At 38.6% G+C, this 22,206-nt stretch overlaps 1 protein-coding gene across 14 annotated transcripts in view; it reads right to left on the bottom strand.

The window, feature by feature from the left end:
- Positions 1-22,206, bottom strand: part of PPP1R9A (protein phosphatase 1 regulatory subunit 9A) — a 314,721-nt gene that overhangs the window by 291,713 nt on the left and 802 nt on the right. For 7 of the 14 annotated variants that reach the window (XM_046670457.1, XM_046670461.1, XM_046670460.1 and 4 more), the window contains exons 1-2: positions 21,574-21,793; positions 18,724-20,329 (exon numbers count right to left, since the gene is read on the bottom strand). In XM_046670457.1, the coding sequence (XP_046526413.1) occupies positions 18,724-20,115 (1,392 nt within the window). In that variant the 5' untranslated portion in view covers positions 20,116-20,329; positions 21,574-21,793. Of the gene's footprint in view, positions 1-18,723; positions 20,330-21,573; positions 21,820-22,026; positions 22,129-22,206 lie in introns of those variants that run through there. The other 7 variants (XM_046670467.1, XM_046670470.1, XM_046670468.1 and 4 more) reach the window with 5 other exon arrangements.

Here is a 22,206-nt window from a genome sequence, read left to right as displayed (position 1 = left end):
GTTGTAGGTCCATCTGACTGTGCTATGTGGGATGTCGCCTCAGCCTGGACTGATGAGTGGTGCCATGCCCGCGCCCAGGACTCAAACTGGCAAAACCCAGGGCCACTGAAGCAGAGCACACGGACTTAACCACTGGGCCACAGGGCTGGCCCCTAAGTAGATCCGTATTTCTAGCCACTCCTGAGATCAAAAGCCTCAAGCACAAGCATTTGCCAGCTTATCTTATATAAGAGCAAAGAAAACTAAACTTCTCTTTGAAACTGGCTAATGCCCAGCCCAACACCTACCTCAAGTGAAATAAATGCAACAGCCAGGTCAGCGTAGATTCAGCAGCAAAATTTCACTGAAGAAGAAATAGTCATAGAAACAGCCACTCCCATTCAAATATTTTCAGAGGCACACATTCGTACACACAGAAGTGGTTTTTAAGAACACACAGTCTAATTCATGCAGAAAAATCCCCTAAAAGGAACATTTACATTATTATTGCGTTGGTTAATATACCTAGTATTTGTATAAACTTACATTGTAAGTTCTATTTACTTTCATGACTATTTTTAGTATTTTTATAAGGTGACATCTGTTTCCAAGAACAAAATCTCACTGTTTGACATTAGCCAATAGGAAAAAGATTTTAATTTACAACGACTTATCAAAAGGCTATTGCTTGAAATCAATTGGGTCATAAATTAGGAATTACCAGAATACCATCTGAAGCTGACTTGTGCCTTCAGAAAAGAAAACAGACATCTCTTACTGATAAGCACTTATTTTTGCAACGTAAATTAAGACTGAAAGAAATACTACTTCAGTCTACCGCTGATTTAGAGTAATATCATGTATATTACTTTGGAGCCTTTGCTTAGGATCATTATAGATCCAGTGTATCAAGGGCAAAATACAGCTAGAAAAATTTGCAAAGGAAAAAAGAAAAACTTCCAGCTCACCATGCAAAGTAATCCTACAGAAGGTAACAGCAATCTGCAGGCCTGACTGTTTTGGATGGATACATTAACAAGCGTAACCTGCAAGACTCTGAGAGCTAAAGCACAGCAGTGGTTCTTTTGGGACAAACTCTGATTCCAAATCTGCCACTAACCTTGTAACAGTCCTGAGTTACTATTATATATTTCAAATGGCCCAGTACCTACCTACTTTATCAGAAATAAACATTAGTCAATATCTTTATCTCTGCACCTGCACCTCTTTTACCTTCCCTGATTAGAAGTGCTCTTCTTTCCCAGTCTAAACCCATAAGTACCACCAGCTTTCTGTGAAATTATTCAGAGTTCCTTAGTTCACCTACCAACCCACCAGCAAGTATTAGACCTTTGTACTTCTTAAAATCTTTCTAATCTTCCCTCTTTCAAACTTTCTCCAACTCTCAAACTCTGTTCCTCCAAAATGTGGGCCAACCCCACCATGCTGCCTCCCAACACTCCCATCTGGTCTTACCCGTTATTCTCCCCCTTCCTCTCCTGACAGCACCCCAATGACATAGATACCTGGATCCAAGTCTCAGCTCCACAGCCTTCACTCTAAGACCTGCATAAGTTCATCCAGCCTATTTTGCAACTGTTGGCTCAAAGACAGCCAACTCCTTTAATGCTTTCACTATCATTTGCTGAATACTTGCTATAAACCAAGCACTAGGCAAGGCCCTTTTCAGGGAGAGAAGGAAAAACATACAGATGAATAAGAAATAGGAGCATATGATTTTTGTTTTTAAAGTTAATTTTATTTAAAAAAAAGCACCTCTCATAATCTTCTGCCTAATCCATTGTGCCCCAGCTTGCCCTTTGCCTGTTTTGACCCCATTCCTACAAACATTCCTCCAGTCCTCGCCCCGTTCACTTGGACTCCTGCATACCCACCCCACCCCCATCTCCGCACTTGGTCCTTCAATCCATCTTCCACCCTCCATCTTTCTGATACACAAATCCAGCCATGCCTTTCCATGCTCAAAATACTTCCCCAAGACTGATAAGTTTTCAGAAAAGTGTGCCTAAGTCTAGCACAAAGGAACCTTCCTGATCTGATGTTGCCTTACTATATACCAACAACATTAAACTACATTAAGATCTACAAAAGAGGGGCTGGCCCCGTGGGCTGAGTGGTTAAGTTTGTGCGCTCCACTCAGGCGGCCCAGGGTTTCACCAGTTGGGATCCTGGGCGCAGACATGGCACCACTCATCAAGCCATGCTGAGGCAGCATCCCACATGCCACAACTAGAAGGACCTACAACTAAAAATATACAACTGTGTACCGGGGAGCTTTGGGGAGAAAAAGTAAAAATAAAAAATAAAAAAATCTAAAAAAAGAAAAGATCTACAAAACATAGCATGTTTTTCTCTCCTCTGTGCCTTCCTGCTACCTTGCATACCTGCCCCTTTCTCTGCAAACACTTAACAAAACCTTCAAAACTTAGCTAGAGCTTCATCTCCTCCCAGAAGCTTCCCATAACTTGCATCCAGAGCCCAGAAGCCCTTTCTCTGCATTCAGTGTTCTGTGCACACCTCTATCACAGTGCTTCTCTCACTACATTGTCACTGTTGACTTCTGCGTCCATCCCTCCCGCTGAAATGCAGGATCCTTGAGAGAGGATTCGTTCTAACATGTAATTTAGGTGATTAGCTTAGTGCCTAGCTTGGAGCAGACATTCTTCAAAAGAAGACTCCCTCTTAGCAGAAGCAAATTGGACTAAGAATTTGTCAACTAATTGAAACAGGCAGTTAAAGTGGAGAATGATAAAAACTGACGTCTATTATATCAGGTCTATATTAACATATGACATCTAAAAGTACGTTCATTCAACACTCTTTGGATACCAGGCCAGGGCCTTTTCTTTGGGTTTAGGTTTGCAGATTAATCATTAGCATTGTCTTTCTGCATAATGCATGGGCTATGCTGGCCAGTTTGTCTTTCTTAAAAGTGGAGCAAAAACTTAAAGACACTTGCAAAATAACTGGAGTAGCAGATTTTTTAAAATATTTGTTCAGATTTATTCATCCATATCACCCTCATTTAATTCAACAACCAGATTTTTCAGTGACCTCTTTATCAGATCTCCCAAAAAATCCAATTTACATTTTTATAGAAAAAACAACTTTCTTTTCATAGTCATATTTCATCAATTTACATAATATTCAGTTAAATACACACTTAGAAAGACAAGAAGCAGGCAAAAACAGGTTGAGAAATGTACATAACCAACTCATAATTAGCCTACAACCCAATTTGACAGGATGAGTAGTGAGCGCATACTAAAAAGAGTCCACGAGCCACAATCTTTCAGAGGGCATCGGTCAGTATGTTTTATCCAGCAAATGGAAAATATCACTTAACCCAGCAAGTTAGTTAAACGGCAGTTGGCTGAAAGCTTCTAAGATAAATGTTCACTGAAAGAACAGAGGGAATGAAAGAGAAAGAACAGAGAACCAACAGATTTCCTCCAACCTTCCATAACCACCAACACACAGGAGGGAGGCATTACAGCAAATGAGAGGTCATCCATCCCTTAAAACTGCTCAGTAATTCCCCATGGTTTGCATTTAACTTCCAGTCCCTGAATATACAAGTTCCTCCTTGAAACACTACCTGCCTACATCCTTACACTACACACAAACACACACACACACACACACAACCCCTACTGTTCCCCCAGTTGTTCCGATTTATTTGCAGTTACCTCAAACAGGCTTTTCCCTCAATTTAGGATGTCCCACTTCTCTACCTAATTAGTTCCTATTCGTCTTTAAAGCTTCAAGTATCACTTCCTCTAAGAAGCCCTCCCTGATGATTTCCTTCATCCCAGTGAAGGCAGACACTCCTGCTCAGGAGCACTTCTGCACCCTGTTATATGCAGATGACCAAGTGGACAGGCTGCCCTGGGTCAGTCCCAGGTTATGCCTGTTGTCCCAGTCTAAGTATTACAGCACTCCTTTCCGTATCCAAAAGTGTCCCACTTTAACAATAAATTACATGGTCACCCTAGACATTGTGTGATACAAAGAAGACTAAGACATAGCCTATGCTCTTATTTAAAATAATAAAACACATACACACACTCAGACTAAGCCATTTCTCAGATATGTGTAATTATTATTCACCCTGAAAAGAACCATAGTATGTGGGCCGGCCCCGTGGCCAAGTGGTTAAGTTCCTACGCTCCACTTTGGCAGTCTAGGGTTTCCCCGGTTCGGATCCAGGGCACGGACACGGCACCGCTCATCAGGCCAGGCTGAGGCGGCATTCACATGCCACAACTAGAAGGACCCACAACTAAAATATACAACTATGTACTGGGGGGTTTTGCGGAAAAGAAGAATAAAAAAAAAAAGATTAGCAACAGATGTTAGCTCAGGTGCCAATCTTTAAAAAAAAAAAAAAGAGTCACAGTTTGCACAAAGAAAGATACACCGTCATTTTCTGTATATACCTATATCACAGTACTGATCACACTATCCTCTAAATGTTTTCTTCTCTATCCCCTTCAGAAGACTATACATTTCTTAAGGAGCAACAGGTTGTGTTATTTATCTTAATATCCACACAGCAGAGCCCAAAGCTCAACACATAATAAGTATATTCAATAATGTTTGTTGACTGTTATCAATCAATTTAGAAGACAATGCTTCTCTAAATAGCTGCAAGATAACCAGTTATTTATAAACACCTGAATAACAAGTAATTTATCAACTTTGACTAATGCCCATACAGTAATTACAGAATGTTATTATGTTCATCTCAAAACAAAAAATATCATCAGCAGTAATAATCACATTTGACACACTGGCTTAATTCATTCAAACAACATGATGAACGTTCATATTGTCATATATTCTCACCACATCACTAACACTAAAAGGTGATTTTTTTACAGAACACTTTTTTTGTGTCTCCAGAAACATACATAAACCCCCCAAAAAGTTATTATATTTTTATCTAAAAAGAAAAATGCAGAAAACAGCTCCGCAATTCTCTGCCTTAGAAAGTGCTATTAAAAGCTATTTCTGCCTAGGGAAAATGATACACATTTTGTACATAAACAAATTTACATGAACACGCAAAACCATTTCATATTTTAGCCTAGTAACAACTGTCAGACATCTTCCAGATAATTCACGGAGGAAACATACAGACAAAAAATACAATTTGAAGACCTTGGATTATTTGTTCCCCATGCAGTTTATTACTAATTACTTACAAGTCACTGAGAAAAATGGTAAACTGTTTTCTGGATAAACAAAAGCCATACTCAGAAAAAGCTTTACTAAAGAATGAGACAACTATCAAAATAATTATAAAATTGTAACTTAGCTCTGGAATTAAAACCAAGGACATTTCTAAAATCAGTATCAAGGAGATGGGGGGCAGAAATGATCCAAAAAAAGTAATTTCTCTCTAATCACTGAAAAGAACAAAAGAAGCCACATTTTAATGAACAGGCCCAGGAAATAAAAGGTGGAGAAGAGACTAAACGGTAAAACATAATTCAACTGCCTTCTTTAATTAAATTTTCAATAATTTTCATGTAAGAATACAAATATACTCACATACTCAAGTTACCAAAGTTTTAGCAAATTACTGCGATTTCTAAATAAGTAGCTTTACAACTCTCATATGGAGCTTCAATTTTTATATTCTCTTGCAACTAATTACAAGCTTGGGCAATCACTGAAAGTAGAGGTAAAGTTAAGGCAAAATGAATACTTTCCCCTTTCAACTCTCACAGCCATATCTCATGCAACCATACTTTAATGACTGTTTCTGGTTACTTATAAACCATCATTAACGTACAGGGCAATAGATTGAGACTCCCCAAATGAAAGAGCTTCAGCAAGCCAGAGCAGTGGCCAGAAAAGATTACAATCTGTAATGGAACCACTCAGCTTTCAATTATAACTGCTAACTTGAAGAATTTTACCTATAAATAAATTATACAATCATTACACATGTACAAACATTATCACCATCATCTCAATTCAGACCTTCAGATGGGGGGAAGGGAAGCGGAAAGGGCAGGGGTGACGGACAACAAAGTTACTAACACTGATTGTGTGCCTACTATGTGCCAGGCAGTGTGACAGTCCTGGAGACACAACCAAAAACAGATAAAGTTTCTGCCTTCAAAGTTTAAACACATTTTCTTAAGAAGCTCACATGTCAGCAGGATGTGAATCCAGCTCTGACTCAAAACCATGTGATCATCCTACTCCTACTACTGTACGCCGCCCCAAGATGGAGAACCCCTTCAGCAGGTTTTCTAAGAATGACTGGGGAAAACAACAACATTGAGTTATGTGGAAAAAAAGTTTTTTCCCTGAAACAGCTTCAGAGGGTACAACTAAATAAGAAAACCTGACTGTGACACTTAATTTTGTGTGTCAACTTGGGCGGGCCACAATGCCCAGACACTTAGCCAAACATTATTCTGGATGTTTCTGTGAAGGTGTTTTTGAACGAAATTAACATTTAAATCTGCTGACTTTGAGTAAAGCAGATTGCCCTCCTTAATGTGGGTGGGCCTCATCCAATCGGCTGAAGGCCTGAATAGAACAAAAGACAGACTTCCCCTGAGCAAAAAGGAATTCTGCAGCAGATGGCCTTCACATTTGAACCTGGAGTCTCCATCCTGAGTCCTTCCCTGGGTCTCTAGCCTGCCAGCCCACCCTGCAGATCTTGGACTTGCCAGCCAGCCTCCATAATCAGGTGAGCCAATTCCTTAAATAAATCTCTCTCCTCTTTCTCTTCCTCTCTTTCTCTCTCTACATATATATACACACTCACACATGAACACACACATAAACGTATACATCCTATTGGTTCTGTTTCTCTGGAGAACCTGATTAACATACTGCCTAAACATTAAGAACAAAACGTGGAAAAAGGACACCTTCAAACATATTTCATATCAATATTTACAGTTTATTTCCACCATCCTCCAGTGAGAGGGATCAACTCTACTTACCAACGGTTCCTTTCTAGATTAAGGGTAAGAATTTCACAAGACAATAAGAGCCAAAACCGAGTAACTTTAAAACTTCTGATAGCTACATCTGCAAATGGGGCAACCTCCTTAGAGCTCTCTAGTTCCTTAAAAATACTAATTACAGAACTCATTATTTAGAAAAGGAACCCGCAATATAAAAATTCCAGAAGCATCACAGTCTCCAATGGAAAAACAAGTTTCATCTCAAACTTGGTTGAGTGCATAATAATGTTGCCTTTGCTCCTTTAAATAATCCTTACGATTTTATATGATCATATAAGTATTACTACTATAAACTCAGTATTCAATAAAATACAAATAGAATGTATTAGCCATATTGTAGGAAGGTTCAAGTTTACCTAATGAAAAGTGATAATGCAGCACCAAATTACATAGTAAGGTAATTTAACTAGGACTTCATCAGAGCTTATAAAATGCCAGAACTGCTTAAAACCGTAAGATTTGAGCTATCTGTTGATCTAATTGGGCCAGAAGGAATACTTTAAACTAATTTCAGAAAATTCTGCCATCCAACAAAAATATTTTTCTCATGATTTATATACTCCAACATTTCTACCAAAACTTTTCAAAGGCGGAACACTGTCCAGTGCAGGAGAGGAACTGACCCTTTAACTCCAACTAAAAATATTAGATACAATCACAGTCTAATCATATATCAAATGAATCTCTTTTTCAGCTAAAACTTTTGTTAAGAAAAACAGGAAACTACATATTGGCTGCTGTTTGGGAACAGGAAACATATTCAAAATGACGCTGTGGAGGCCTAGAACTCAAAATCCTGTTTTCAACAGTGCATGCAAGGGTTTTCAGAGGATTACCTACAGGCAAGACACTAAACTTGACATCGCTACTCTCTCAACTTCTGAGAGAGAAAGCTGACTGAGGCTTAATAATTTAACAGATCAAAAAGAAAGACATGATCTCACACTGGAGAACTGTTAGGCTTTCTTTAAACAAATATTTATTATTTTTAGTAAAACTACCCGTTAACATATTTTTCACTTCAAATCCAGAATACACACCCAGTTTTTAAAAGCATATCTTAAGTAACTCGTTAGGATATCATGCACACAACAGCAACTCAGGCAAAATATCTAACACCTATGCAAATGTTATCATAATTTAAAATACATCGGAAGGTCCTCCCCCCATAATACCTACAAGCTTAACCACAAATGTGGGATCAATTTTACCAAGGATTAAAAAGTATGCACTTAATGAATTCAACTGTCAAAAGTTCACCCATTTTCTTAAACCAGCACCTTCTTCAGTATTCCGTAAGTTTATACTCTTCAACCAAAATTTTTTTCTGTGACTTATTGACCTCCAAAGAAAATTACATTAAAAAATTAATTATTAGAATCTTGGACAGCATTAAAAAAAGGTTTTTGTCAACTTCTTAAGTTGTTATTGCTGCTCAGTCCAATTGTGTCCCCCATCACCTTTCTTCTTATATAATTAAAGAAATAACATACACTCATTGTAGAAAACTTAGTAAACCTAAAAAAATATAATTTTGGGGGGCCAGCCCCGTGGCCAAGTGGTTAAGTTCGCACACTCCGCTGCAGCGGCCTAGGGTTTCACTGGTTCTGATCCTGGGCGCGGACATGGCACTGCTCGTCAGGCCACGTTGAGGCAGTGTCCCATATGCCACAACTAGAAGGACCCACAACTAAGATATACAACTATGTACCAGCGGGGATTTGGGGGAGAAAAAGCATAAAAAATATATATATATATAATTTTTTTTAAACATCACCTTTATTCTCTCCACCCAGAAATTATCAGAGTTAACATTTTGATGTATGTGTTTCAATCCTTGTTCTAGGTGCAAATACACATACTTTAAAAATATAATTGAGGTAAAAATGCATATCAAGTATTTAACCAATCTTTTTACCCTACAGTATACTGTGAAGTATTTCTTATCTTTAAAAATTTTAGAAAACACAATTTATCCTCTGATACTATACGTATATATCATAATGAATTTAACCATCCCCCTATTTTGGATATGTGAATCCTTTTAACTTTCTACCAGGACAAATAACACGTTCATATACTCCTCACTCACAATCATTAACAAAAAAAGACAATCAACAACATGCAGAACTCATATCCAAAAACGGCCTATGAATACATGAAAACATTCAACCTCACCAATAAATCAATATAACACACAGAGATCATGAGAGACATTTTTCACCTACCAAACTGAAAACTATAAAGTATATAAATCATAGCAAGTGCTGGTGCCGGGACTGTGAGAAAACCACTCCAATGCCACCCCGATTATAAACTAATACAGCCTTTCCAAATAATAATTCAGGCAGTATGTATCAAGGCTTTCAAATATTTTAGCCAACAATTTTACTTTTAGGAATCTATCCAAAATAAATAATCAGAGAAAATTCTAGATGCTTAACAAAAAATTGTTGATAGTGTTAATTTCCTTTTAATGTTAATTTAGTGTTATGCACATCTATCAAAAGTCAATGAAGACTCAATCTACATTATTATCATTCTTATATTCTGCTCTCCCTATTATGTCATAGATTTTCATTTCTGGTCCCGTTTTTATTTTTCATGAGGCTTGCTTGTGTGTTTGTTAGTTTTAATGTTCAGTGCTTAATCTTAAAATCTCTGAGAGGAAATGGGTGCTTTGGGCATAGCATATTGTATAATAACTGATGCGCAACTTAAATTAGTGTACTTTGTTATTCTACCTACAGAATAAACTTCTAAAGTTAAGTACATTTTATGGACTGGTGCACAAGATGATAGTCATGCACCCTACAATAAGTTTGCCTTTTCCCTGAAAAATGGGTTCTTAAAAAAAAAATGCCTCTAACAGTTGATTTGTAATGAAAAATGTGATTTCACCTCTTTTTCTTCCTTTATGAAACAACTTTTCACATCTATTTTATCTCAAACAAGTGCTTCGCAAAAGAACCCATCAATATGGCATGGACTCACAAGTGGACCTTAAAAACCAACCAATAAACCTGTTTTTCCCTCCTCTGCTGAGTGCCTTACAGGGGAAGAAAACTCTTCAAAAGCCTGAACACACACCTCTGACTTTAAGTACTAAATCTTTGTATTCAAGATTAGACAAATTTTCCAGTATAAACGTACCCTGCAGAAGCTCTAGCCTGACATATTTTTGAAAGAAGAGTAAAGTAAAAAGTAATTTTTGGAGAGATCTGAAGTGGATCAAAGAGAAAGGTCCGGCTCGCTGTATAATGACAGACTCGAGACACAGAGTCACTCTGTGGCCATGGCAGTCCAAAAGCATCACGGGAGAAACACCAAATACTTACTCTGGAAGCCTCTCACCTGGATACTTCTGGAAAGAAGCCTCCATGGTCTCCATGACTCTGTTTACCTTTTTGACCCTTGCCAACCACTGTGTGCCCCTTTCTAGCCTACCGTATTTCAGCTGGTATAGGAAACAATTTGGAACCATAGCTCTCCCCAGAAAAAAACTTATTATCCGACTTAAAAAAGAGAGAAGGAGACTAACATGTCTGTGAGCTGTTTCATTTAAAACCACTTTTCCTCATACATAAATATGTGGGGAACAGTTTTAACTCTACAAATGCTTTTTTTAAATTCCTCTGAAATAGATTAAATAAGCAAAGAACAAAACTTTCCTCTCCTAAAATATAAAATTTCTGGATATCTTTATACTCTGCCTGTGCACTGTCCTTTTTGTAAGGATGGGTGCAAGAGAAAGAGAGAGCTAGTTAGGCTGAAAAATTAGGAATTGTGCAAAAATTATCAATATTTCAATCATGTTGAACTGTGCTGTGAAGCTATTTCCAGAACAAAAGTGAGTGAAGCAATTAATATGTCAGCAACTATATTACAAAACATTTCTTTCTTTATTCTTAGGTTCCTCACAGGGTGTTTTAATATATAGTTCAAACTATACTTTCAAAAGTCAAGTTGCTCTAAAAAGCCACTCCATAAAAATGTACTCCCTTGGATTTAATATTTTAATCATTTTCAAGTTTTCATAATCTATAGCATAAATAACATTCTCAAGAGCAATTTAATATAAATTCTTCATTTTGATAACTCTACAAAATTTTCCCTTTGAAATAGTAGCACAAATATTTATGATAATGGCACTGTACAAACAGGTTTAAGAGAGAATCACAAGATGTTAAGAATGAGAAGGGGTCTTAGTGATAAATTACAGTAAAACAGCCTCAGTTACAAAGAAGAAAACTGCAGCCTCAACAGACAAATTTGTCCAAGTTTACAGAATATCAGGTAATTCCTTGATAATCCCCGTTAATAATATCCCCATTAATAATATTTCATCCCCATTAATAATATTTAATAGTTATAGACATAGTATGCTTCAGTAGACAATGTGCAATAAACTAAATAAATACCTGCCCAAAATCACTCATCTCACAAATGGTTATGTTATAGATCATAGCAAGTATGGCATATGAAATCTATAATTGAAGGATGAGGAGAATTTTATAAATAAAGAGTGAAGTTTGTCCATGAACAATTCCAATCAACATGAAAGAATAATGAAAGCTACAACTTAAGAGCAGTAGGATGGAAATTAGCATCGGATCATTAGAAAGGGACAAGGGTCCCTTCATGCTAGAAAAGACCAATATAAAGAGATAAATTAGCATTAACGCTGTTTATGCCTTTAAAGAAACCCTAAGTTGAAGCAAACACTTATCTTCATCAATAGGAATTTCAGATTACATGAACAGAAGTGCAAGGTCCCGCAAGGGCGATGTTCCACCCATCCTCTTTGCCACATACACTGTTCTGCCTCAATATACAAATACCTTCATCCCTTTCTGGCTCCTGCTACGTCCTCAGCTTCTTGTCTTCCTTTTCTCCATGAAACTGCATAACAGGGTAGACAGCATTTGTTGCTCCCACATCTTGTCACTTAGTCTTTAGACCATGTCACCATCCAGAAAATCCTTTTGCCTTTGCTCTCTAAACTTTCCTATAGTTTGCTGTCCTCATGGGGTCTTAAATTTTAACATATCCCAAGCCATACTCATTGTTTCTCCTCCATTCCTCTTAAAAAGCATGCCCCTGATTCCATTTATATGAAATGTCCAGAAGGCAAATCCATAGAGACAGAAAGTAGAATAGTGTTTGCCAGAGGATGCGGGAAGAAGGGGAACTGGGAGTGACTGCTAACAGGCACAAGGTTTCTCTCCAGGGTAACAGAAATGTTCCAGAATTAGATAATGGTGATGATTGCACAACATTCTGAATATACTGAAAACCACTGAATTATACACTTCAAAATGGTGAATTTTATGTTATTTGAATTTTATCTCAATAAAAAACTGCAAATTAAAAATAATGAAAATAAGCACAAACACATTCAAGCACACGCGTGCACACGTGCACACACACACACAAACGCACAGCGTGTTTCTCCTTCTAACTTCCCATTTACCTTGCAAAATAATAAACTCCCCAGAAGTGGAATTATTCAAGCAGAAGCTAAATGATCATCTGTCAGCAATATGCTATTGAGGGGCTAACTGAAGAGAGCAGGAAATTACACTAGATTACCTTTAAGTATTTTTCATCTTTAAGTTTCTATGTCACAAACCAAAATGAAGAGATTAGAACCAGGGGAAAATTTTTAAAGTGACTAGCAAGAAAAAAATATGAAGCATAACTTGAAAAGTTTTCTTCCCATTCAAAATGAGAACTACAGAATACAATGAAACAAAAGAACAAACACAAAATAGATTCAAAAAAGGAAGAGCATAGAAAATTAAGAAAAAACATTAAGTTAGCACAAAAACCAAGAAATGATATTTGGAGTTTAAGATGCCAATGTTTATTTTGTTTATATAGAATTTATTCTATATCCAATTGTATTTTTCTACAGGAATTCCAAAACCTTTTTTCTTTTTGAGTCATGAAGAAGTAAGACATCAGAAAAAAATCTAATGCAGATGAGATTTCAATCAAATTTCTTTTGATGAGCATGTAACTGGGTTAATAAGGTAAACAACATATGGATAACATAATAGGAAGCTATTTTCCCCAAAACTCCACATCTTATCTTTAAAGTCCATTAACCCAACAACTAGTGTGCTTTGTGAAGAAATTTAGAGGGGAAGACAAAATATTATGGATAATGTGAAAAGGAAGAAATTTTAAATTTTTCTACCAAAATAAATGCCAGCAAACATCTATAATAATTTGCTATAGAAAAGAATCCCTTTTTAAATACCAAACGACCAGCATTCAACGAAAAAATAAAAAGAGGTATTAGTATACACACTCAATATTAGAAAAGGGGTTCATTCAATAAATATTCATTATTTGATTTTACACAGTACATTAAAATATTTGACATATTTACCTGGTTAGGAACCATACGTTACAAAACAAGAAAATTTAAAAGGAAGTCCAATTTAAATGTTATAATATCAAAGTCATCCAAATGAAAGCAAGCTAAATAAGATGACAATTCTTATACTCTCTCTGGAATTGTATTAATTTAGGCTTCCAAAAGAATGAGAGGAATGGAATTTCTAAGTCGATTATCAAGAACTTCCTCCTCCTATCCTTTTATAATTAAAAACTTAGACCACACAAATAGTCTAGGATGTGACTTTTAATGGCCCAAACTCCTTATGAATTTAGGGATCATAATCCAGTTTGGTATCCAGAAACAGAGTGCCTTATGTACTTTACAAGTTGACACCTGTTTTCAAAGAATATTATTCCACACAACTAGCTACAGCAGATCCATCTGGAAAGCAGCTTTGTTAAATGAGCTTCCCCAACATCTTGTGACCTGCCCCTTTCAAAAGCAAGAAGATTGTTCTTCAAAATCATACTCCAAAGGGTGGTCTCTTGACTAGCAGCATCAGCACCAACCCAAGAGCACATTAGAAATGCAAAATCTCACCCGAGACCTACTGTTTTGTGAGTTTGCTGTATTATTTGAGAATATTAAATTCTGTTACAAAGATCAAGAAAACAAATGGAATGGAAGAAACTCATAAAAAGTGATAATCATTGGGTAAGTAAGCTAATAGCTTATGAGACAGAGGCAACACTCAGAGGCTCTATTAAGTATAGACAATGAGAACTTGGAGGCTTGTAAGATGAAGGCAAAATTCACAATGTGTTACAAATACATAAGTTAGTAAACCCGAAAGACATTCCAAAATAGAAAATATGATGGAAGGAACAAGAGGTTTACTTGTAGATAGAAAGGGATGGAAAGACCAACTCATCATCATGCCATCTCTGGACTGATAGCTATGTCATCTCTGGATCTGCCACCTACTGAGGACACTCAGTATGGTCCTAACCTTGACCCACGGGTGCTCCACCCTAGAAACACAAATCAAACCCATGGCTCATCAGCAGGCAAAGTGGTAAAGCTACAGCTGTATCTAAGTGTCCTTGTGCCCACTCCCTTCGATAGAGCAAGTATGCATCATTAGCTCAGGGCATCACTAGTCTGTGGAGTCCCTGTGCAAACATCAACTCAAGTCCTCATAATCATACCATCAATGGGGAAGGCTGATGTGAGAGAGAGAGGGACAGGACAGATGAACATTGTGTACCCAGGACTTAAGTAGTGTGGTCCTTCCAACCTTGTCTGCACCATGTGTTAACTCACCCCATAGCTTTCCTCTTGCTTCTGGCTGTGTGTTTTAAATTGATTTGATAAACTGTGTGACTCGAGCATTTTAATTTGGTTGCTAAACCTGCCTATTCCATAACTTCTAGGATAGCTAGTACTGTACCCAGAGGCTAACCATTGTACCAAGGTAATTTCCCACAAAACACCTACTGAATCAGAAATCTGCATTTTAAAAGATCCCCAGGTGATTCATATGCATATTAAAATTTAAGAAGCACTGAGCAAGACTGTTAAAAAGAAAAAGCTCCACAAAGACAGAAATTTGGATCTCAGAACTATACTCTGAATACCATCCTGAATTAAGGTCCGCATGGACCCCCTGACAACAACTCGGAGCCCCAAAAAGGGGAGAGAATGCTAAGAGATCCATTTTTAACAACTATCATATAAGGTTTAGAGAAGTATTGCTGCCCTTGGTGATTTTCCTTTGACCTCCAGCTCTGTAAAGCTCCATACAGTTGGAGAAAACACTCAGAAAAGTATAGCACAATGCACCTCAACATTAACCCTGCAATCTCCTCCTCACCGGGAATTAGGAAAATACCCTTTTTCAGATATGTCACGCTTTAAGAACACCACTCCAAAGGACAGAAGGCTACCAGAAACAGAAGAAGAGTTAGATTTCCTTAATAAGGTTGCAGTGACCTTGGAAAGATCACCCAAGAGAGAGATGAGCAGAACAGCCTAAGAAGCATCCTTCATGGTTGTACACTTGCCACCTACTAGCAGTTGCTGACTTGATCAGCTTCAGTCATTCATGTATGTATCACATTTGCATTGTTCCTGACACACAGTAAGGGCTCAATAAATGTTCCAAATTAACAGAAAAATAATGAAAAATGTCACCCTTTCTATCCTTGATTTATCTAAGACAAATTTAATTAATTCAATCCCTTGGTTTTGAGAAATTCCTGAGAAAGAAGGCATAATTCCACATCTCAAATTAGCATGGTTCATAACACTCCTCCTTCATTTCATATCTCAAAGTTGGATTTTATATTTTCTATTAATCCTATTCTAATTTTCCACAATACCGCGAAATACATCAACCTATCCATTAAGAAACAATCCGATCATTTCTAAGTCACCAACAATTACGTATAAGGAATACTCTACACAGGAAAGACCAGCTATTATTCTGATGATCTTCGAGGTCCAGATTTAAGTCATCTGAGGGCAATATCCATGTAAAATATCAATAGAAGAACTGCAATAGAACCTGAGGGCATCACATGCACAACCACCAGAAACAAAGATCCAAAACAAAAGACTAAAAGTGTTGAGAATATTCACCCTAGTGAAGAAGGAGATGAGAATACCAGGAAAAGAATGTAAAAGTTCTAAAGATCATTTCTGTAAGGAATATGTTCCCTGTTGCTTCTGAAAGAGGAAGTGTATTTAAATTTCAAAGGAAAAGATCCAGATTGGAAATCATAACTTCCCATTCTATAAATAAAGCTTTATAAAAAGAACAGGAAACATACATAGGGAAAAGCTAAGTATATTCCCTTTCAAATGATCTATCAAATCCTGCTCACTCCATGCACTTAATAGCCTAGGACAGTGAAAGTTCTCATAGGACATTAGACATTTCAGCACAGGTTTTTACACTGTGTTACATGGGTTTTAAGAAGCAGGTGTTTAAGAACTGACTCTACAAGCTCACAGCGGAAACAGAGAATCTTATACATCTTTGTATCTTCTGCAGCTGACAGCATGAGAACAGACACATGATAAGCCTTCGATAAATACTTACTGAATTTAATTAATAAATACTTATTGAAAAGCTTATTAAATTACCACCCTCTGAGGCAAAAATCTTAATTGGAGAATAATCTAAACACTACCATCACCACCACCACCAGCAGAAAAGAAGCTCTCACAATTTCCAAGTGAACCCACTTACATGTTAAACAATGGGAACAAGAAAGAGTAACTGTCTTAATCATTCCAAAGGGCTAAGAATGAATCTTCTGTTTGCAAACTTAATCCACTCCAACCAGCACTGCTAACAGCCCACTAAAACGCAGTGCATTATCTTTCTGCTTCACAAATCTTATTCTTGATCTATGTTCTTGATGAAACATGTGAAACTTAAATGTATGCAATCTACTTCATTCTGTGTCATATGAAATATACAGTCTATTACACAAAAATTCAGAGGCAAGATGCTTATTGTTATAAGTAATAGTAGGAAAAAAAATCACTTGAATTTCAAAATATCATACCCCAAAACCCGGTCTGTTTAGATCTTGAACAGCTATATTTCAATGATAAATCCTTTAAAAGTCATTACACCTATTACTGTGCAGTTATGTTTGGTGCAGCACCGGACCCAAATACAAGGCTGGTGCCCCACTTGGTTGAGTGGGTAGTATTCTACTTGATAAATTTTCATCAACTACTATCCCCCTTTAAGGAGTCAGTCACCGGTTTTAACAAACTCCTTGAAGAGTTCATTTCAGTTATTCCTACCTTGCTCAGTGTGAAACAATTTAATCTTACTGCTTTCTTCCTAAGGGGTAGAAAGATAATGTTCAAAGGGTAGCACTTGCAAAGGGGACACAAATGGTGAAATTTAGGAGCTCACTGGATAGACCTGAGGAAAAGGCACCTCTAAAGAGTGCCTAGAAGTGGGGGGTAGGGGAAAGAAGGGCAAAGGCAGGTTGTAAAGTACAGCAAAGAAACTTAGCTTACTTAGAAACTAGACTCACACCTCTAGTTATTCTAAACATAGTTTAACTTGACATGGCCCATTCTGACGCAGAACTTTTGCCCTACACTAATGAAATGAAAGTTTGCCTGCTGACACCTATAAATAATTTCACAGATTACTAACTTTACTTCAAAATAGTATTTCATAATTAAAGCAAGGTCAGAGTTCTCTTTGCTATGTAAATTATACATATTTCAGCCTTATATGGAAGTTTCGTAAGATGGAAATAACAACAGTGATTTTACATTTTGAGGAGAAAATTATAAAAGATTCCCTATCAAATTCCAAATCTATCATATATATACACTGCGTAAGCTAGAGGCCCCTAGAAAGTGGTTTCAAACTACGCATTCTGCCACCACGACCCTCCAGATTCCCTTAGGAGGGCATGCCAGAATCTTAGGACAAAGCTGATGGGCAAGTACACTTTGAAAAAGCACTCCAGGACATTCTGACACTCAACCAACCACCTCCTGCCCCTATTGCCATTATCAGCTAATAATGTTTCACCACCCGCTGCTGTGATGTACTCTGTGCCATTCTTCTATACCAAATGTTAACTAAGTGAAGTCATTAGAATAGAGGATCTGAATTCAAGTGGCATGCATCCAGTGTTTAAGAGGTAAAAATAAATTCATGACTGGCAAATCAATTTAACTTCCTTGCACAAAATTTCACTGTAAAGCTACATAACAAATTCTGAACTCAAAGCTATTTACAGTCACAGCTTTCCAATCAAAGTACTTAAGTCCGCTAATCTATTTCCATGAATAAACTTTCACTACCAAGCAGCAGTACAAAAAAAAGAGTTTCAGCATTCCTCACAATCCACTTACACTTAAGGGACAACTCAGATTTTTTAAGCAAGTAAATAAAGAATATTATTTCAAGGTTATCATAACTCTCCCATTGTACATAATACCTCATATCCTACAGTGCTTAGATTCAGAAAATTTTATGATTTATGGGTAATTTTAGGTAAAACTAGTTAAAGAAGTAATCCTTCGAATTAACAATCCTGGTTTTCAGTGTTCCTATCATTCATACTCCAGTCCACTGGAATGCATCTCACAATCCCCAAACTTCTTCAACTTGAATATTACTCAACACTGGTTTATGCAACTACAAAGCACATTAGGAAATATTGATGGGTATCTCTCAAACTCCAAACTTTAAAATCACCTGAGAACACGTGTACATCAATCACCCTGAATTCCTTATAGTTGTCGAATCTATTCTACATACAGATAGGCCCAAAAACTAAAAAGAAAAAAACCAGAGAAAACTTCAAAAACAAACTGAGAAAATATACTTACCTTAATTGGAGCACTACTAAACTTAATTTTCCTATTTGCTGGGATGTCTTCTTCTTCTGGCAATCCAACAATTTCTGAGTATTCCATATCAGGTTGATAGTAATTATTTTCATCACTGTCTTCTTGCTCATCCTGTTCAGTGCCTGTCTCTCCCCAGTCTGAATTATACCTGGATCTTACCCTATACACATTATAGTCACTGTGCATGTAAACATGGGAACTCTCAAAATTATTTGAATCTTCGGGTCCTTCCTTTCCACAACTGGATCCAGAAGCACCAGCAGAGGTAAAATCAACACCTGCTAGCTCTTTCTTCTGTTGCATTGCTGCCTCACTCCCACCCAAATTAGCTTCAGCGTCTCCTAAAGGTTCATTTTGTGGTGAAGGGATTTCAGACTCTGGCATTGCCTTATCCTCAGCACAAGTCTCTTCGGGAATGTCTTTGTCAATTCTGTCAGGAGTCTCTTGGTTGGAGGTGGAGTCCTCGGCTTCCTTGCTCTGCTGTGTCTCTTCACTAGGCATCAAAGCTAGAGAGGTACTTTTCGAAGCCACTTCCGGTACTGGAGTAGTACTACTCTTCTGAGCATCCTCTGCATCATCACCGTGTTTGCTTGGAGGAGACCAAGAATTAGAATCCTTAAGGTGACCAAAGGTGTCAAGATTTGTAACAGTAACAGATGGTAAATTCAGGGGATAATGCCCAGTCACTGAGTACTCGTTTTCAGCCTTCTCGGGAATGATGGCACTGGAGGAGTCAGTGTTCTCAAATACTGCGCTCAGTTGACTCACAGTTGGGGAGACAGCCTCGGTCCGGGAGCTGAGGCTGTCCAAAGAATCAGTGCTGCCTCTGTTGGACTTGGAACCACCCCATTCATCCTGAGGTTCACTCCCCCCAGCTTTCTCTTTCTTTGGGGAATATCGGTTGTTTTGTCCTGATTCATGCACACTTCTCTCAAACAACTTCCGAGTTTCTGTGAACTTAGAATATGAAGGGCCATCACACATTGTGTCAAATCTACTAATTCGTTCTGAAACGGAGGACTCCAACTTAACAACTGAGCCATCCGTTTTCTCCAGAAATTCTTTGGGCTTCATTCTTCTCTGAGGGGATGAAGGTCCGCCTTTGCCCCTTGTTTTGGCAATGACTGCAGCATTCTCATTGGGTTCCATACCCATCTGCATAAATAGATTTTTAATTCTGTTGACATTGGAGCCATATTTCCTCCCCCTGCTCTGCTGGGAGCCCTCACCTTCTTTCGTTTTTTGTTCCCCATCTGACTTGGGTTTGTCAAAGGTACTTTTTAGTGCCTGGAACTCAGTTCTATATGCATTCCTGTGAGGAGAGGCACTTCTGAGAGTGGTTCGTTCACCTGAAGACTCAGCTTTCAACATTTTTACTTCAGGAGTGAAAAGCCAATGTTCATAATGATCAGGAAAAAAACAAAAAAACAAAACACCTCTCTTCTCTAATCACCAGTATTTGGTCAAGAAAAAGTACCTCTCAAATGGCATACTGGGTCAGTGATCCTCCCAACAGGTGTATTAGGAAATTATTCAGTCAACAGTTACACAAAATGGCTTTTTCAAAGCAAGACTAGAGGTTCATCTGTAATAGAAAAGAATGGATTTCTGAATTCATTTACTTATTTGAATTCGTTCAGTCAACTAATATACACTTTTCTTTTCAAAGTGGCTTAGACTGAAATGGGAATCTAAAAGCCAAAAATTTAAAAGTTATAACTCCGATTGGTCTTTGGTAACAAAAATGTTTCAATTTGGAGACCCCTACCAAAATCAAAAACATACACACATACAAGTTACACATAAGTACACTTGAAAGCAATACTTGAGCCAAGTTTTGGTTGCTTTTGTGAATGACTTTAAAAGAAACCAGCAGTTCGCAGACCTTTCAGAAATCATCAAACTGTCCAGAAAAATGAACTTCACTTGGGATCCTCCACATCAGGTAGAATTTATTCATTCTAAGTGCAATTAAAAGTTTGGGATCTATGTTTACCAACTCCAAAACACGCCTCTAGAGGCTTATTTCCCACTTTCTGGTCCATATTGTCATTTACAGCATGCCCAAAGCAACACTAGCGCAATTTCAGACAAAAACACGCAGATGAAAGTTCTTAAATGGCAATAAGTTTCACTCGAAGTTCAGTTATATCAAATATTTGGAAGTTTCCTAACAGTGGATATTATTAAGGGTAGGATGTAGAGTATCATGGGAATAAATGCATGAGAATGTGACGATCAGAAAACAAATATAGCATGAATCCTCTTCTCATAGCCCTGATTTGTTTATTCCTACTTGCCTCTAACTTACTATAAGCTCAAAATGCAAGACAATGCATGCTTGCTGGTTTCCTTCAGCCCACAGCTGGATTTTATATCAATACGCCAGCAGTCAAATACTTCAAGATCTGCTGAGGAGCAAACAATGTAGTTCTAAAGATTTTTCGTTTTGTTTTTGTTTTGTTTTGTTTCTTAATAGGAGGCCGAGCCATTATCACTCTCACGCACAATCAGCTGAGGAAGCACACACTTTCATTTAAATCGCCTCCAAACTCGGCTCCTGGCCCAGCACGCATGCATGGCCCATGCAGACAAACAAGAAAGGCTTCAGAGTGTGCTGCCTGGTTTTTGGTCAAGCATCGACAATCGCCTTCTTCCCTGACGTTTCGTTAAGCCTCACACACCCTCCCCTCCCCTCCCCTCCCCCTGCACACACACCCCACTCCCTCCCCCGCCGATTCCAGCCCGAGGGGGCGGGGGCGGGGGAGAAGGGGCCGCCGGGGGATTCAAAACCTGCCCTCACAAAAGACAAACATAAATAACACCAACTTGAGAGGCAGCCGATTCCCAAGCCTGGTTCGGGACGCAATCCCTCGGCCCCGGGGCAGGGCCGGGAGAGCAGGTGACGCCAAGCGCTACGGTAGGAGGTCGCAGGCTAGCTTTGTGCCAGGAAGCACCTGAAGTCCTAACACATTGGCTGGGGCTCCCGGCGGCTGCCAGGCGGATCCCAGCGTGGCCCGAGGAGAGCCGAGCTCCCCGGCCACATTAAAAAAGAAAAAGCAAAGAAATTACAGGGTAATGCTCATAAATCCCTTTGTTTTTCCACCGAATGTGCCAGGAAACAATAGATCCCACTGATAATGCCTCCGATCCTCAACCTATCGCTCCCCAACCACAACGCACCCCCACCCCCAGCCTGCGACTCAGCCTTTGTACATCCCGGTTTCTTTCCTCTTCATCTCCACCCTCCCCAACTCGCCCCGCGCACAGCCTCCCCCTTACCCGAGCGGGAGCCGCCGCCGGCGGGGAGGGTCGGGCGGCCGCGGCTCCCCCCTCCTGGAGGCGCCCCCCGCCCGCGGTGGCCGCGCTCGGCTCGGCGCCGGCCGCTCGGCGCCCCTCCACCCGCTGCTCACGGCGCAGCGCCGAGGGCGGCTGCGGCGGCCGCTTCCCCTCGCGCCGCGG

The sequence above is a fragment of the Equus quagga genome, chromosome 8, assembly GCF_021613505.1.
Source record: "Equus quagga isolate Etosha38 chromosome 8, UCLA_HA_Equagga_1.0, whole genome shotgun sequence".
Classification (NCBI taxonomy): Eukaryota; Metazoa; Chordata; class Mammalia; order Perissodactyla; family Equidae; genus Equus; species Equus quagga.
This window is presented reverse-complemented; position numbering and strand designations above follow the sequence as displayed.